General features: G+C 38.2%; 1 protein-coding gene across 7 annotated transcripts in view; it reads right to left on the reverse strand.

Annotated features, from left to right (window-relative positions):
• Positions 1-17,315, reverse strand: part of MYO6 (myosin VI) — a 115,057-nt gene that overhangs the window by 23,544 nt on the left and 74,198 nt on the right. For all 7 annotated transcript variants that reach the window (XM_065889167.1, XM_065889166.1, XM_065889165.1 and 4 more), the window contains 7 exons: positions 15,468-15,563; positions 15,000-15,173; positions 11,640-11,678; positions 9,258-9,351; positions 3,448-3,578; positions 3,283-3,360; positions 1,328-1,457 (listed from right to left, as the gene is read on the reverse strand). In XM_065889167.1, coding sequence (XP_065745239.1) covers positions 1,328-1,457; positions 3,283-3,360; positions 3,448-3,578; positions 9,258-9,351; positions 11,640-11,678; positions 15,000-15,173; positions 15,468-15,563 — 742 coding nt within the window. The remainder of the gene's footprint in view (positions 1-1,327; positions 1,458-3,282; positions 3,361-3,447; positions 3,579-9,257; positions 9,352-11,639; positions 11,679-14,999; positions 15,174-15,467; positions 15,564-17,315) is intronic.

The following is a 17,315-nucleotide window of genomic DNA, read 5'->3' on the forward strand; positions in this document are numbered from 1 at the left end:
GAGCGAGGCCTCTAAGAATCCTACAATAAAGGACTCTGCTTAACTTCAGTTAGTCGATATCCGAGACTGATCTGACCCGGAGATATTTTTTTCAGAGGTTCCCCATTAACACGCTGCAAAGATCCTGTCTACTTACTGACTTGACCACTGCACAACACAGTCCACAAACGAATAGTACAGTAGAAATAATTTTAATATAATATGTTTTCCATCACAATGCAATGTTTAAAGCTGAAGGCATTTAACTATAGTGACAAGAATGTTCATATTTCACTTGGAAAGTGATGGGAAAAGACCTTCTGTTGTCTTTGTATTATTATTATAGTTTTGTTTTTATTTATATCACAATTGACTAACAAAAGACCTCATGATAGCATGCACGTTGCTTGCACGATTCCTTTTCATTAGGTCAAAGGAATGTTTTTTTATTAATAAGCAGCAGTGTACTGAACCCTCTTCACGTGCCTAGCACTGTTCCAGGTACCGTGGAGGGTATGGCTGGGGCGGGGGATTATAAATTTAACCAAGTTACTAACGATACTCCCTACAACTAAAGGTTTGCTACAGACCATCAGGTAACCCAAAATTATTCTGTCCCTCGTCCTTGTTTTGGGTCAGAGATAAGTAGTTGCTACAATATTTTAAGACTTTAGACTTTGCCCTTTATGAAAGGAAGCTGTAATCAAAGGCTTTTAGTTAGAGACTCTGGGAAGATAAGTCTGGGAAGCCAGGAAAACCAGTCTGGGAGCCACTGAAGTTACCATGCAGGCTGGGGAGAGGGGCTCCAGTAAGGCAGTGGCAATAAAGAGTAAAGAATGTACAGTGTCTGGAGGGGGAATCGACAGAGCTTGCTGACTGGCATGATTCCAGGGACAAGAAGAAACAATTACGACTGGGACACTTTTAGCGTGTGTATTCTGGTGATGCCATGGGGGCGGAAAGAAAAGTTCTGGTTTTAGTCTGAGAGACTGGGGTACGGTGTGGGGAGCAGGGGAGAAAGGGAGAGGAAAGGAGGGGAGGGGGGAAGAATCAAGATAGTGAGTTCTGGGTTTTTTTTAAGGTCGTGATGAAGTTAATTATCATATAATGCATTCAATTAAAGAAGGTAAGTATCATACACTCAAAAAACTTAATAAAGAAAAGTCCACAGGTACTAATTTATTACATACTACATGTAAGGCGTTAGGGGAGGAACCAGGGACACAGCCTGAATAAGCGACACGGTCCCTGTTGTCTAGCGCTCACCACTGAGACAAATGTATAACATTCCACAAACCAGTTCATTTCCAAAATAATTGCGTATCTCGGAGTGGAAGGAAACACCTACGTTTGATGACAGACAGTGAGCACCACTGAACCTTCTTCCAGCGACTGCAGATGAGCCAGTGATTGACCCTCTTGACCAGCTCTGCTAAGTGGTCAGGGTCGGACTTCATAATCTGGTCAAATTCTGCAAACTAGGAGATAAAGTCATTGGCTAACAGTATCAAAAGACAGATAGATGTGTTTAAACACACAGAGAGATACAAAATAACTGTAACTCAAATCCAAAATCTAGCTTTCTGGAAGTGGTCACAAGCCTATTACACAGACATGTCTCAGTGGGGTACACAGCAAACCCAAGCACACTTGGCTGAATTTTGCTGTCTTTCTCCTCCTTCCTCCAGGATCTTTTTTGCAGTGGTTGGGCTGCGGGGGTTACTCGCTGCTAGTTAGCAGACTCAATAGGAAAAGGAGAAAAAGAATCTTAAATGACCACTGCAGATGGTTAGCCAAAAGGTTTTATGGAAAAAATAATGAAAAAAAGGTCTACTGTCTCTCTGAACTGGCTCATCCATATTCTGAGATCACTGGAGAAGTGAAGGTCAGCTCTATAAAATCAGGTACCACCAAAACTACTGTGTCTCGCCCAATCCCCACCTTTATTTTGGTCAGAGATAAGAAACTGCTACTAAGAGACACACAACACAAATAAAACATCTACAAGGTTATTAAATAAGAAAATGCATTATTTCCACAATTTACCACCGAATTACATATTGATTTCTATCCTTTACCAAATATCCCACTACAGTATATTGAAGATGTCACACATCTATCAAAATAACAGCTTCTTATAATCGAAATTAAATTAAAGGTAATATAATGAGATTAAAGATCTTTGAAAATCTGCCTTGCGCTTTCACTGTATCCTTCTGACTGATTAATTTTTCTAGAGGCAAATAAGACCAAGTGCTTTCTCTACCAAGCTCTTAATTCTAAAATAATTACTACAGTCCTGAAAGGAGAAATGTTGAGTTTATGATAAATACGTGTGATTACAGCTAAGCCAACTATGAATACTTATATTCTTAACTTTTTTTCTTTTATAGGAGATCATATAAGTTCTCTGCAGTAAAAATATTCACAGGAAAGTGCATACATTTGGTAATGCATTACACAGATTTCATTTCATGCCCCAAGATGTGAAATCAGATTTATTTATTATGATTAATTTAGCCTTCAAGGAACCAGAGATATTTATTAACGATTTTGCTAAGTCAAACAAGTATAGTTGTCTATTATATAATAACAATTGTGTTTAAAATTATGAGAATGCAATGTTCAATCAATATTAAAGGAGTCAGGAATGGTGAAAATATTATGAACAGATTGTGAAGAGCATTTAAGTATTTCTGTATTGTATATATTTAGTTATGAAATATTCTATAACTCCATTTTGTATCCTAGTACAGGACTAGTACAAGAATCTGTAAATACTAAAACTATGGGTAGCCGAAGAAAATTATGTTACATACAGAAGTATTTATACAGTCATTCCTTCTACGATTTGATAGAAGTCAGCACAGACTCCTGTCCAATTTTCTGTATGTTACACATCTATCAAGCTCTAATAGATCTCATTCTCACAATGAAGACTCAAAAGTATTGTGAATTTTTTAATTATTGAAGACTGAATATGTTTTAGAAAAGCTTTCAACTTGTTTAAAACAGAAGCATCTCAGGTTAACCCTTATTTAAGTAATTTTGAATTTAAGTAAAAAATTCAACTAAACAATCCTCAGATTCCAATACTTCCAAAGCTGAAAAAAAAAAAACAGAACCCTGTACAGAGTACTATACAGTGTAAACTTCTCACCAGTGGGAAAATTGTGTGTATGTGTATCACACACATATGCATGCTCTTTAAGAATAACATAAATCACTGAACACTTAAAAATATTCACTGACTCCGACTATCCATATTAATTATGTTAAAGTTTAAAATAAAAAGGTACTTACCTTGCCAGGTCTAAAAAATACTTTTGTTAACCCAAACTTGTAGTCGATTTCATTTAAGCCCAAAGCTTTAAAAAGAGCCTGAAAAATGAAATTTAAATGCCAATTAGGAATTAATAAGAAAGACAGTTTATAGCTAAGATATCTCAATTTAGGTAGCGTTTGTACCTTACAAAATAGTCTTGGATCTAATCTTGCGAGTTTATCTGGCATATACTTTTTATACATGTTGTAGAGTTCGTGAAATGAAGCTCGCGATGGGAAACCGCCCTGCATCAAGTCCAAAACAGACACCATACCTACATTCATAAACAAACAGAAGTTTTACTGCCAATCACTGTGCACAAGTCCAAGGATAACTTGAAAATGATCAAAGAATTTTATAAATTAAAAGGGGTAATTTACAGAAATTATCAGCAATGAAATATTACATAGAAAATATCATACTTATACTCAATATGTCCCAGCTTACCCACCACCTAAAAACTACTGTAGCCAAATTTCATCGAAAACTAGCTTGACCAACTATTCTCTAGAGACAAACGACTGGTCTCTAAAAAATTCAAATGTAGTTTGTATCTTTTTTTTCTGCTGGAACCCTTTGTGTCACAATCGCGGTATACAAGGCAAAGACCTGCATTAGGCTATTTTCCAAGTCCTGAGGTTGCTTTTGGAACAAGATTCCCGGTAAGAGTCTCCAACACAAAGTCAAACACATTCCCCGATTCTCACCAGTGCTTCAAGCAAACGGAGAACACATTCTTAGTGGGAGAGTAAACCAGTGCAACCATTTCAGATGGCAGTTTGGAATATTTATTTATATTACTAAATTAATATTAAGTGTTAATAACAGATATCTATCCCTTTGACTATTTTCCACTTTGATGAATCTATCCTACAACTTGTCACGTATGTGGGCAAAGATATGCACAGAGAAGGTCTCTACATGTTCACTGGGTCACTGTTGGTAACAGAAAACACAGAAATCACTTAAATATTAATTATGTTATTCCAATAATTTAATAACAATTAAATTATGTTATAACCATATGATAGAATATGATAGATTTATTAAAAATAACTGGGCAGAGGTTTAACAAGTATGAAAAATATGTCCAAGACACAGAGTTAAATGGTCACCCCTGAGAAGTGAGACTTCTTTTTACTTATATTATTCTGTACCATTTCATTTTTATTACAGTGAACATATATAGCTATTATAACTTAAATATAATAAATATATATTATATGCAATAGATAATTTATATATAATACTATAATGTATAACATATGTATTATAATTAAACAAAGTTTAGTATTAAATTAAACATAATATTAAATTAAATTTAATACAATATAATGGAACATATAAACGCAATTATTCCTATGGAGAGTTCAGATCTAGATTTAGTTTTTGGTTCTGCTTGGAGAAATAAAAGTAAGGTTTGGTTGATATTGTCACAATTGTTGCCCATTTTATTTATATCAAAAAAACAAGTACCCTTAGAAATGTGTGCATCCCAACCTCTGAGTCCCTTGGCTTGCCCTGTAGCTGCAGACAACTAGGCTCACAGAAGTACATTAAGAATTTCATGGAGCTTAACAAATTACCAAGTCTAAGGCTGCTTTCTCCACACTTAAAGCTAATTTACACTAAAGATCTTTTGATGCTTAAAAAAAGTAAAAATCACCAAACCAAGTACTCTCCCTTCTAGAGATTCCCATGGCCTGGCTCTTCCTCGGGGAGTTTGGTGAAGAGCTTCCTCAGGGAGTCTGGTGAAGAGCCAGGTTTGCAGTCCCGGCTGGTCATCCTCAGAACCCCTCTTTGCTACCACAGACGGGGGGAGGTTAAAGAAAGAAGACCCGCCTTCTCTCACTTTCCCCCACTTTGCCCTGGGGTTGGCTGATCAGAAGATAGACACTTTAGTAAAAGCTGTCCTCAATTAATTAATTCTCCTTAAATTGGAAAAAAACAGAAATGGAAAGGCAAAGTATTACAGAAATCAAATCTTAAATGTCATTTTTTTTTTAGAAAACTTCATAATTATTTTTCTTTCCACCAGTTATTGGTATTTTTTGCTTTTTCTCATTACCTAGCCACATAACTGGAACCAATTCTATGCCATTTTACTATTATAAGTACTATAAAAAAAATCAGACTATTATGAATTGGTGGCATCTATTAAACTGCCAACAGATCTTAACATGTTAAAATACACTGCTTACTGAAAGAGGAATCCCAGCTAAAGCATCAGTGAGCCCACACTCTGCTAATCTAATGGTATATATAGCTAAATCTAAACACACTTGACTTGCCAGGACACTGGATGCTCACTTAGGAAATAAATGACATTATATTAGGCTAAACAAATCGTAAAGAGAAATTCAAATGAGAAAAATAGTCAAAGTAAAAATGATCTGAAGAAAATATTACAAAAATACATCTATACATATGTAGGAATAAAACAGACATCACTTATTTAACTTTCTAGTATTTGTTAAAGTTAGTCACAAATAAATCTTTTTATTTCCTAGACTGTGCATTTCATTCAACAAATATTTACTAAGTCTAGTACATGCTTTGCGTTGCCAGGAAGCGGGAACATGCATACAAGCCAAAACAGACACAGTTTCTGCCCTCGAGAGGTTTACAGATTAGAGAAAGGAGAAAATAAATAAAATTTATGACTGTGAAATGATGGTGCTAGGCACCCTTTACTCAGGCCCCCTTCCTAGTTGGGGGCTTCCATAAAGAAACGACAACCGAGCGCAAATGTGAAAAATAAGACAAAGGGGAGATAAGAGCTTCTCATATGGGAAGCAGCATGTGCACAGGCCCCGGGAACAGAGGGAATACGGAGCATTTAAGGAACTAACGCAAAGGCCGGAGTGACTGGAGAATGGAGAGGAGAGAGAGAAAACAGAGGAGGTTACAGACACACGGGCCAGACCATACGGGGCCTCACAAGCTACGAGGACTCTGCTCTTTACCCTAATCATAATCAGAAGCCACTGCAGCATTTTAAGCAGTAAAAAGACATGCTCAGATTTGAGCTGTAAAGCACTAGTTCTGGATGTATGTGAAGAACAGACCGAGCAGATGTGAGGAGAATACTTAGGAAACTTCAGCAAAAAGCCAGGTGAAAGACGGTGACAGCTTGGATTAGGGAGCACTAAGGCTCACTGTCTACTAGGAGAGTAGACCTTAAACGTTCTCCCAACAAGCAAGCAATGGTAATTATATTACCTCACGGGACTCTGAGCTAACACTATGGTGGCAATCCTTTTACAATACGTTAGCGTATCAAGTCAACACATTGCACAACTTGGACCTGCACAATGTTATATGTCAATCATACCTCAGTAAATCTGGAGGAGTAAAAGACACACTCTTTAGGTCATATAAAAGGTCCTTGGGGAGACTTAGATTGAGAATATGTAGCTAGGTTGTCCAGTGTGACCGTTGCTAGGCACAGGCTCTGTAGCTGCACTAGCCACATGTGACTATTTATATTTAAATTTTAAAAAATTAAAATTAAATACAAATTAAAAATTCAGTACCTAAGTCATACTAGTCACATTTCAAGAGCTCAGTAGCCACAAGTATCTAGTGGCTACCATACTGGACAACACAGGCCTAGAATATGTCCACCTCCATGGAAAGTTATACCGAACAGCACTGATCAAGAGCGAGAAGGAGAACAGGCCTAACCCAGAGCTTAAAAAACTCTAACAAATAATATCTAGGTAGAAGATGACCCTGCAGAGGAGGCAGGAATGGCCAGAGAATTCAAAGGAGAGGCAGGGACACACGCTGTTTTAGGCGCTGAGGAAAGGCTATGTTATGGGGATGGGGTAGAGGCAAATGCTGCTGGACTCCACTGAGATGAGGGTCTGAGGAAACGTGTGATTCAGGGTCAAGGGAATCACTGGAAACCTTATCAAGAATTATTTTGTTGGAAACTGAATTCACTCAGGTTAAAGAGCAAGTGGAAGGCAGGACACTGTGAAAGCAAGAAGAGAATATTCTTGGAGAGAAAAGCAAAAACTGGAGAAAAGAAAGTGAGGCCAGAGATAGGGAGGCAGCTGGACGGGAATGTCCGTGAGAGGGAGTGAAGATGAGGTGTTTTTTTGTTTGTTTTTGTTTTTGTTTTTTGCGGTACACAGGCCTCTCACTGCTGTGGCCTCTCCCGCTGCGGGGCACAGGCTCCAGACGCGCAGGCTCAGTAGCCATGGCTCACGGGCCCAGATGCTCCGTGGCATGTGGGATCTTCCCGGACCGGGGCACGAACCCGCGTCCCCTGCATCGGCAGGCGGACTCTCAACCACTGCGCCACCGGGGAAGCCCGAAGATGAAGTTTTGATGGGATTGAAACCGTCTCAGAGCTTCAATACAATGGGATTAATGAAAAGGCAGGAAGGGATAGATCCAAAGAACTACAGTCTCAATGAGGAAGAGAGGCACTTCCTCCTTTCTACCAGGAGGGCAGTTGTGCAGGTAGAAGAAGTGTTTGGTAGCACACAGGTAAGGCTTTCAGCTTTTTAGTAAAAAGAGGTGAGGCTGCCTGTTAGCAGAAGCTCAGAGACTTGAGCAGAGCAAGGTGGGTCTGACGGGTCCAGGGAGAAACAGAACCTGCTGGCCAGGGAAACTTGGTGGGGCGGGTAATGCGAGCCCTTTGAAGGTTAGTAATCATGAATTTGTAACAGTGCCAATCTATCTTGCCCACTTTCTCTGTGCAGATGAGGACAAAGGACAAAACTAGATTCACAAACTGCTAAGGTTTTGTGAGAAGGGTCAAGGGTAGATGTAGCTGTGGGGAGCCCAAAGCTTATATAATTAGGGGAGGGCACTTTAAGAAAAAAAAGTATGAAATTATTACAAAAGCGTACAAAATCAGGTTCAGGGTTTTGCGAGGAACTCATTTAAATAAGGCACCCTGAAGCTAAAGCGACCAGTAGCTTTCTAATAAATCTGCCTCTAAGGGAAGCAAGATAAGGAGTCGGGGAGGCAAGAGAGTTTCCGGAAGTGTCCCAGGCCTGAATCAGCGGGACAGGCAGGGGTGGTGTGGGAGGGATGGACGATGGGCACGGGGAAGGAAAACAGGGAGTCCAGGGCCCAAGACTTGGATGACTAAGCACAGGCAGAATGTGGCCGGGCGAGGGGTAGAAAGTGATAGTTTAACCAAGTGCAGAAAAGTTCCACAGAAGCCGAGGGTATTGTGTTGATTTTTTTTTCTTTTGTTTTACAAGTAGTGGAGTGGGAAGCACGGACATCAAAACCGGACTTCCCTGGTGGCACAGCGGTTAAGAATCCGCCTGCCAATGTAGGGGACACGGGTTCAAGCCCTGGTCCAGGAAGATCCCACATGCCACAGAGCAACTAAGCCTGTGCGCCACAACTACTGAGCCTGCACTCTAGAGCTCGCGAGTCACAACTACTGAGCCCCAGTGCTGCAACTACTGAAGCCCGCATGCCTAGAGCCAGTGCTCCGCGACAAGAGAAGCCCCTGCAATGAGAGGCCCACGCACTGCAACGAAGAGTAGCCCCCGCTCACCGCGACAACTAAAGAAAGCCTGTGCAAAGCAACGAAGACCCAACACAGACAAAAGTAAAAATAAATTTAATTAATTAAAAAAAAAAAAAAGGACACCAAAACCCGCCGCCTGACCCAGTTACGTGGGAACGAACCGCTGCAGGACTGAGAAGGCCATGGAAAGCATCCACGAAGGGAGACCTGGGTTCGCAGCTGAAGAGTTTTTATAAATTTTACCTCAATGATGTAAAACATCTACGCCAATACTGCTCAAATAATTTGTTAGCCCTTCTTTTCTCATAAATAAAGGAAATATAAAAGTCTTACCACACTTAAAATAATCAAGATAGTTGTGAATTATTTGAAAACACTGCATATATTAAATTTTATTTGAACTAAGACTCTCGACACACCCCGATATAGATTACAAAAATAGAGAAATACCTGAACATTGAAGTTGAGACAAAATTTGAGCTCCTTCAAAGTCGTGGCTTGTCATCTTTAAATTAGGCTTGATACAACGAATAAAGCTTGCTCCCTAGAATAATAAAGGTACTTTTAAAAATGATCCATATAGCATTCTTATTTTTCTATTTCTATGAATACCAGCTACTTTCAGAGCATATTATCATTAACTTCTGAACCTCTTTTTTTTAAATTAATTAATTAATTAATTTATTTATCCTTGGCTGTGTTGGGTCTTCGTTTCTGTGCGAGGGCTTTCTCTAGTTGCGGCGAGCGGGGGCCACTCTTCATCGCGGTGTGCGGGCCTCTCACTATCGTGGCCTCTCTTGTTGCAGAGCACAGGTTCCAGATGCGCAGGCTCAGTAGTTGTGGCTCACGGGCCCAGTTGCTCCGCGGCATGTGGGATCTTCCCAGAGCAGGGCTCGAACCCGTGTCCCCTGCATTGGCAGGCAGATTCTCAACCACTGTGCCACCAGGGAAGCCCTGAACCTCTTTTAAAATAATCACTAAGGAACTTAAGACCATTAGCATACTTTTATAATGTAAAGCATTTATATACTAATATTAGAAAGATACATTTTAGAGTGCCAAAAAACCGTTATTGTAAAAAGAAAAGTCTCTCCTAGTAAAATATTTCAACATATTTAAACAATACATTTCACAGCATGACATACATGTGATTTTATTCTACATTTAAATATATTTATATGCTGTGTTTCTGTGATAAGAAAATTGCCCTATGATAAGATGGTATAAAATTATGCCTCTTAAAATTTAGGCCAAAGTGCTAAAAAAAAAAAAAAAAAGTCAACCTTTCTCACCATTCTATTTTAAAGACATACAGCAGGTCCCTGAGCTGTACCACTGCACATTTTAAAGTTTTGTTTGTTAAACGATATGTATTTTAAAAAGCTTAAAGGCATTCATTAACAACCCGTTATCAGATTTTTGCTGAATGAGACTGAGACAATACTGCTATGTACCCAGTGAAACTGTTGGGAACTGAAGCTAATACACTAGACATCCAAATAACAGCTTCGCTTCCAAGTAGCCACCTTGCAAAACTGAACAGTTAATGTCAACAATGATGCTCACTGCAAACACTTTTAGAACACTTTTTAGAAATGCCTTTTTTAAAAATCACAAATATAATCTAATCATTTTACAGTAGCATTATATTTGGGTGATAAAAATAAAATACCTCCTCATCAGACTTGGTTTTTAAAGGTCTGTCCTTAAGAGAGAAATATTTGCAAACAATGAGGATAGTTAAAAGAATTTCTTAACGGCTTCAAAACAAATCTAACAATAAGTTAAGCAATAATAGCACAGAGACAATAAATATTTGGCTTTCAAATGACTACATGAAAAGAGTAATCAGTTAAGTTCTGTGGATTTGCTTAAAAAATAAGTCTTCTCGGGCTTCCCTGGTGGCGCAGTGGTTGAGAGTCTGCCTTGCGATGCAGGGAACATGGGTTCGTGCCCTGGCCTGGGAAGATCCCACATGCCGCGGAGCGACTAGGCCCGTGAGCCATGGCTGCTGAGCCTGCGAGTCCGGAGCCTGTGCTCTGCAACCGGTGAGGCCACAACAGTGAGAGGCCCACGTACCAAAAAAAATGAAAAGAAATAAAAAAAAAAAATAAGTCTTCTTTTGAAATCATGCCTCATTTATATAACCGATGTATCAAATTTCTTTCTATGGTGAATTTTTCTTTAACAAACAGAGAGAATTAAAATGTCTGGTTAATAAAAAGGCTCCTAGGAAATATTGCCACTATAATAGGGCATAAAAATATTATGTCCATATTTTTCCATATCAGCACTGTCATGTTAGAGAATGTTACCACCAGAGTAATAAAATGAAAATGAATTACATGTGTTATCTTTAATCCTAAAAAATACATTTTCCTTCCCTATGATAACCAATTATTTTCACTTTCCTGAAGCTACAGGATAATCTTAATAACATCCAGAGAATTCTATATATTTATAAAACAATTTGACCGCACATATATATTTGATCCTTCTTCAGAAAAAAACTAACCGAAATGACAACCATTTTAAAAACTGATTTTTTTAAATGATGAAATTTGGTTTAAAATGAATTTCTAATTATTCCAGGTTTACTGTGCTTATTTGAGTAATTACTAATAATAGTTTAAGAGGACCATTTAAAAACCCTGTTTTTGAAGACTTCCCTGGCAGTCCCGTGGTTAAGACTCGGAACTTCCAGTGCAGGGGGCACAGGTTCAATCCCTGGTCGGGGAACTGAGATCCCACGTGCCTTGCGGCACAGCCGGAAAAAACAACAACAACAAGCAAACAAAAAACCCTGTGGGTTTTTTTTTTAAGTATACTCACAGTACTTCGAAGTTTATCCAGAAGCAAATTTAACTGTGTCTGTAGAAGAAAGGAAATCACTTCATTATTTCAAAGAGCAAAAGTACGTAATACCATAAGTAAATATTAGCTTTTCAACATTAGAATAAAATAACATGCAATAACACTGATATATATAACACATTACAATTTAACAGCTTCTGGTACACAATCTCTTTAACAGATAGTAACATGCAGAAATGTATGGCTGATATATGATGCCAAGGACAATAACTTATTTTACTTATACAGAACTTACACAATTAAAAGACTGAAAATTAGCAATACTAGAAAACATACATGCACACTTGCAGGTGGGGTGAATAAGGAAAAAGTATACAGGCAATGCAAGAAGTAAATGAAAATGATGGGGATGCATTCAATAAGGGATCAACGGAGCAGTATGTGAACTCGTGGCAAGCTGGGTGTAGCTTGTGTCACGCTCCATTAAGAATGAAAACGTGTTTAAAATATACACTAATGCTATGTATTAGGATTGTTTTATATAACACCTTTCATAAATGAAACTGACCTGCCTACCTGTAGAAACCCTCTCAACTATTTTAAAACTTCACATTTCAATTATTTTTAAAGGCTAGGACAATTTTCTCAAGAAAAAGTTTCACAATGGACAGTACAAGTAGTTACGGACCTTTCCTTTGCTTAATAATATTAAGTGATTTTAATGTACTCTGGTTCAGTACATTAAAATCATGCATTTGCTTTACGTCTCTGCAAAGTAAATTATTTAAATTGTTATACTGATTTTATACTGGGATGCTTATTGTACTACTTAACAAAAGAGAAATTAACTAATTAATTCTTCAATTAACATTTATTCAATCACAGCTATACTTAATAATAATAATAGGTATACTTTACTGAATGCTTTCTATGAGTCAGACACTGCTCAAAGCTTTTCACGGGCATTATCATGTTTAATCCGCACCACAGCTCTAATTAAGGATATATTAGTAGACTCATTTTACAGGTGAGAACATTGAGGCCCAGAGAGATAAATCACTTGCCAAGATCAGGGAGCTAGTAATGGCAAAACCAAGACTCCAACAAGGACCTAACACCAAGGCTCATTCTCTTATTCGCGATGCTACAGTACACTTCAGACATTATAGGCTTAAGTTATAAAAACGGAGTGAATTTCTCACTGGATTAGAAAAATACAGTCATACCCCACCGATCTGCTTGACAGAGTTCTGACAACCTCAACCAGTCTAGACCAGCACACAAATGAAAAGCAAGTGTAAGAGCCACCAAATTGGAAAGAAAACAACTGTGACAAAGCCCATGCTTCCTAATCCATAGCACAGTATTCGCCCCAAAAAATGGACAAAAAGTTAAGTCAGTAGAAGCAGCAGAAATAAACTATAGCATCTGAGAGAAGAGGGAAGAACGTCAATTACCAAAAAACAGCGGTCAAAGACCAGAAGGCATAATAGCCTGATGCAACGCATGCTTTACTTGTATTTTATTTTTATTTCAAAGCGTACAATTATTCATGTATATAATAAAAGAATATGATTTTCATCAAAAAGAATTACTTTTTCTAAAACACTAATAGTAAAAGAGTTCTAACTTCAATAACCTGAAAATGTCACTTTTCAGTGGAAAACTTCTGATTCTCGGTCATGTTCGATAACTGAAGTATTACTGTAAGTGCTAGCCTGTGTTGTTTTATTGCCTCCCATAACTTGAACTTGAATTTAAGGAGCTATTCTACTATATTTAAAAATAAGAATTACTACTAATATTTCATTTCAAAGTATCTCAATAAAAACATTTTGAAATTTTATTATTAACAATGTTACATCTTTTAGTTACAGTTTTCAAGCAGTTCGATGGGCAAAATACATTGTATTGCATATAAGCAATTTGAAGGCCCTTAAAGTCTCAACATAAAATACCTTAGTCCAAAGAATTTTAAGAATGTTTTTTATTTTATTTATATCGTCTAAAATTTCAAGTATGTTCTTGCCAGCAATACTACTATATCACACTAGGAAAATACTTAATAAATGATATCCGTTTCATTCAGGCTAATGTACTATTTTAAACCAATCTGTTACCATTATGTCTATTTAAGAATCTAAGAATATCCAAATAAGAGAAAGAGTACTGTAAAGAGAAGAAGAAACTCATAATTAATGAATATAACTTACAATAAAGTTTAAAACTTTTTATTCAGTTCCTTGAAAAAATGTGTTATAAGCGGAATTCTCCTATATCTATGTTTCAGCTTTTGTTTTATAAACATGATTTTATCAAGTTAGTTATTTAGAGCCCATTTCAATCCACAAGGGATTTCAGGAAGCTTACACTGTTAGTATCCTAGTATTCTGAGTCTTAAATATTGTTCCTAATTACATCATTTTTAATATTTGAAGTACACATAATGAAAGGCATATGTAGTTTTCTTGTAAACAGAACAAAAAGACTTTGTGGAAATGTATAAGAGAGAAACTAATTCTATTTCTTTGATCTATTTATTATAATTTTTTATTCATTAAACATGGCACAAAGTTTTTAAATTATCTTTTTCTATGCAAAATACTCAGCAATTAGAACCAAATAGCGGTGTTGCATTTCTAAGGCACATCGTGTGACAATTCCTTATTAGACCCCAAAGAATAAATTCCTGATCCGAAATTAATGAAACAAATGAAGTGTTCTTCAACGTCAAATAAGCAATTTGAAGGGTTTGCCACACAAAGCATTTATCTTTTACAGAAGTTCTTAGAAGCTTTAATCAAATTTTAGTGTAATATGCACACCCAAAATGCACTATGAGAGAAAACACGTTAAAAATGAATTACAAAATGAAATCATTAACTCGAGCTGGGCTCTTTTTAACACGGCAGCCACTCTGTAAGTAGGAGTCCACGAAGGTGATCATTTACCTGAAGCCCCTGGCAGTGCCTGCTTTTCCTCTCTCAACTCAACTAGTCCCCTCTAGCCATCTGGAGCTGGACTACTCCAGCTAAAACAAAACTGCTGAATGAGGAAGGAAACAGAAAACACATGGGAAAGAGAAGGTTTGAAGGTCAACCAGACAGTAAACAGAAGCAAGAACATGAGGAGAAGCAATCAGACATGTTAAAGAACCAAGAAAGAGCACGTTCGTAAAATTACCAGGTTTCCGTATGGTCAATGACTATGCCTATCTTATGTTATTCTGCATACAAACAGCAACAGTTCAGGGACTGCTCTTGAATCTCACTCATGAGATTTCTCAGAGTGATCTACACTATCCACTGTAGAGTATAAAACAATTACAATTTTAATGCAGTAAGAAAAAAATTCAAGTAATACATTTAGCACAAATACCTTAAACTTGTTTCCCACACTGATGAAGCTAAGTTTTCCTGCTTTTTGTTTAGTGTCTTTGTTGTTATTTGTGGATGATTCAAATAACTCCCGGATAAATTTATCCCTGGATTCACATATTAAGGACTCAAGAGACATATGTAAAGCGTCATTATTTTTTTCCACAAATTGAGTCTGAAAAATAAAGCAAACAGGAATGATTCGGTCCATCTTGTGATAATATTCCTTACCATGGTGTTGTCCAATAGAACTGTTTTGAGGTTGCGGAAATGTTCTGTAGCTGTACTGCCCAGTATCGCCACCACCAGGCAGTGGGGACAGCAAGCACGTGAAATGTGGCCGGCGTACTGAGGAACTGAATTTTAAATTTTACTTAACTTTAAATAGCCAGATGTGGCTAGATGTTACCACACTGCACAGCGCAGCTTCAACATCAAATGGTTTTCTCCCGGTGAAAGTTATACTCACTGTTTCATAGCACACCGCCCCTGCGAAATGCCTGATGATGAAGCCTTCGTCATCTCTGATGTTCCTGTGAACTGCCAGCTTAGACTTTCTAGGAATCTGAAAAATGAGACACACACCAGTTATTAAATTATCAAAAATATACTACACAGGGCTTCCCTGGTGGTGCAGCGGTTGAGTCCGCCTGCCGATGCAGGGGACACGGGTTCGTGCCCCGGTCCCGGAAGATCCCACATGCCGCGGAGCGGCTGGGCCCGTGAGCCATGGCCGCTGAGCCTGCGCGTCCGGAGCCTGTGCTCCACAATGGGAGAGGCCCGCGTACCGCAAAAAAAAAAAAAAAAAAAAAAAAAAAAATATATATATATATATATATATAAATTACACAACTTCCTTTAGAAAACATCTGGCACGTGAAATACTTAAAATTATATAAAGGGAGTTGTCATACTTTATATAATTATACTGCTTTTTAAATAAGCCTTAAAGTACCAGTAAAATCTAGCATATATTTTTGGTTATAATCTCTTAGGAAAGAAAAAAGGACCAAAGGTTTATAAAGTTAAATGCCTGTGTCTAACGTGGTGGCTCCTGAGCTGGGCTGCTGGACTAGAATCAGCTGGAGAACTTTTAAGCCTCTCACCCCATTTACATCAGGTGATTCCTAGGTGCTGCCAAGGTCGAGAAGCACTGTTCTACAGAAACACCCAAAATCAGCACAGGGACTCGCCTACTGACTTAAACCATACACCCTAACACGTTTACACAATGAGCCTGAATCTATATGAAGGAAACAAAATCCTTTTCCGGTTGTACTATCTAATTGTAGTATCTCATGTTGGTATCATGTTTGAAAGTTTCCAGAATAACAGATCACTCCTGACCCTCAAAATAGCCTAAGGTTAAGAAAGACAATCTCATTCAAAAATGAACAAGCTAAGACATCAGAACCTTCCCAGGCTTTTGCTGGGTGAGAGAGCTAGCAGATCACAGAGCACCCCCCACCCACACTCTGCATGGCAGCAGGCCGGCACGAGTCAGGGGGCGACCCTGTGGTCAAGACGCCGGCCGGATGCCCAAATCCAACACTTTCTCTCTACGCTGAACAGGGAGGTCACCTGAGCTCTCCATGCCCATCCCCTCACCTCTAGCACGGCGGATGCAAGCAGGAGCTACCCCAAAGGATTCTCGTGAGGACCAAATAAAGTAATTCAAGCAAAACTCTTAGAATGTGCCTGGCACATGCTAAAGGTTCAATAAATGGTTATTAATAATTTTGTTTTCAAAGACATACAATAAAAGTAATGATCTGTACAACTCAGAATTTACTGTCTTGCTCTTGTTCTCTTTTGAGGAAAGTGGCCATAGTCCATTCCTGATGCTTTAGTTTGCTGTCCTTGGAGCTATACGTCTCTGAAACCCTGGTCATAATTTGTTGACTAGCAGTGAGTACTCTTGGTAAAGGTAACCATGCATCCACAGACTGGTCTTCACAGAGAGCAGTGAATAAACAGGACTAGATGTACGTCTTTAATCTTAGCAGCAAGTTTTGTTGGGGACGCAGACTGCTTTTTTCTATCTCCACTGAAGTGAGAGAGGCAGCCTCCACATCAGACTTATTTAAGGATACAGAAGAACTCCAAGTCAACAGAGCAGGTAGTTGTGAGATGCAGTCCCCAGAGAAGGTTATCATAATTATATCAGCTTTTTAATGCCTTCAGCCTATTCACGTTCTTGATTTAGTTAGTGATGTATGGAAACAAGAATATTTGCTTTCATTCACTTGAACTCCTGGACCCATCAAAGCAGCGAATGTTATACTATGCTACAGTCTCAAAACAATAAACAGTACAG

This window comes from Phocoena phocoena, chromosome 12 (assembly GCF_963924675.1).
Source record: "Phocoena phocoena chromosome 12, mPhoPho1.1, whole genome shotgun sequence".
Lineage (NCBI taxonomy): Eukaryota > Metazoa > Chordata > Mammalia > Artiodactyla > Phocoenidae > Phocoena > Phocoena phocoena.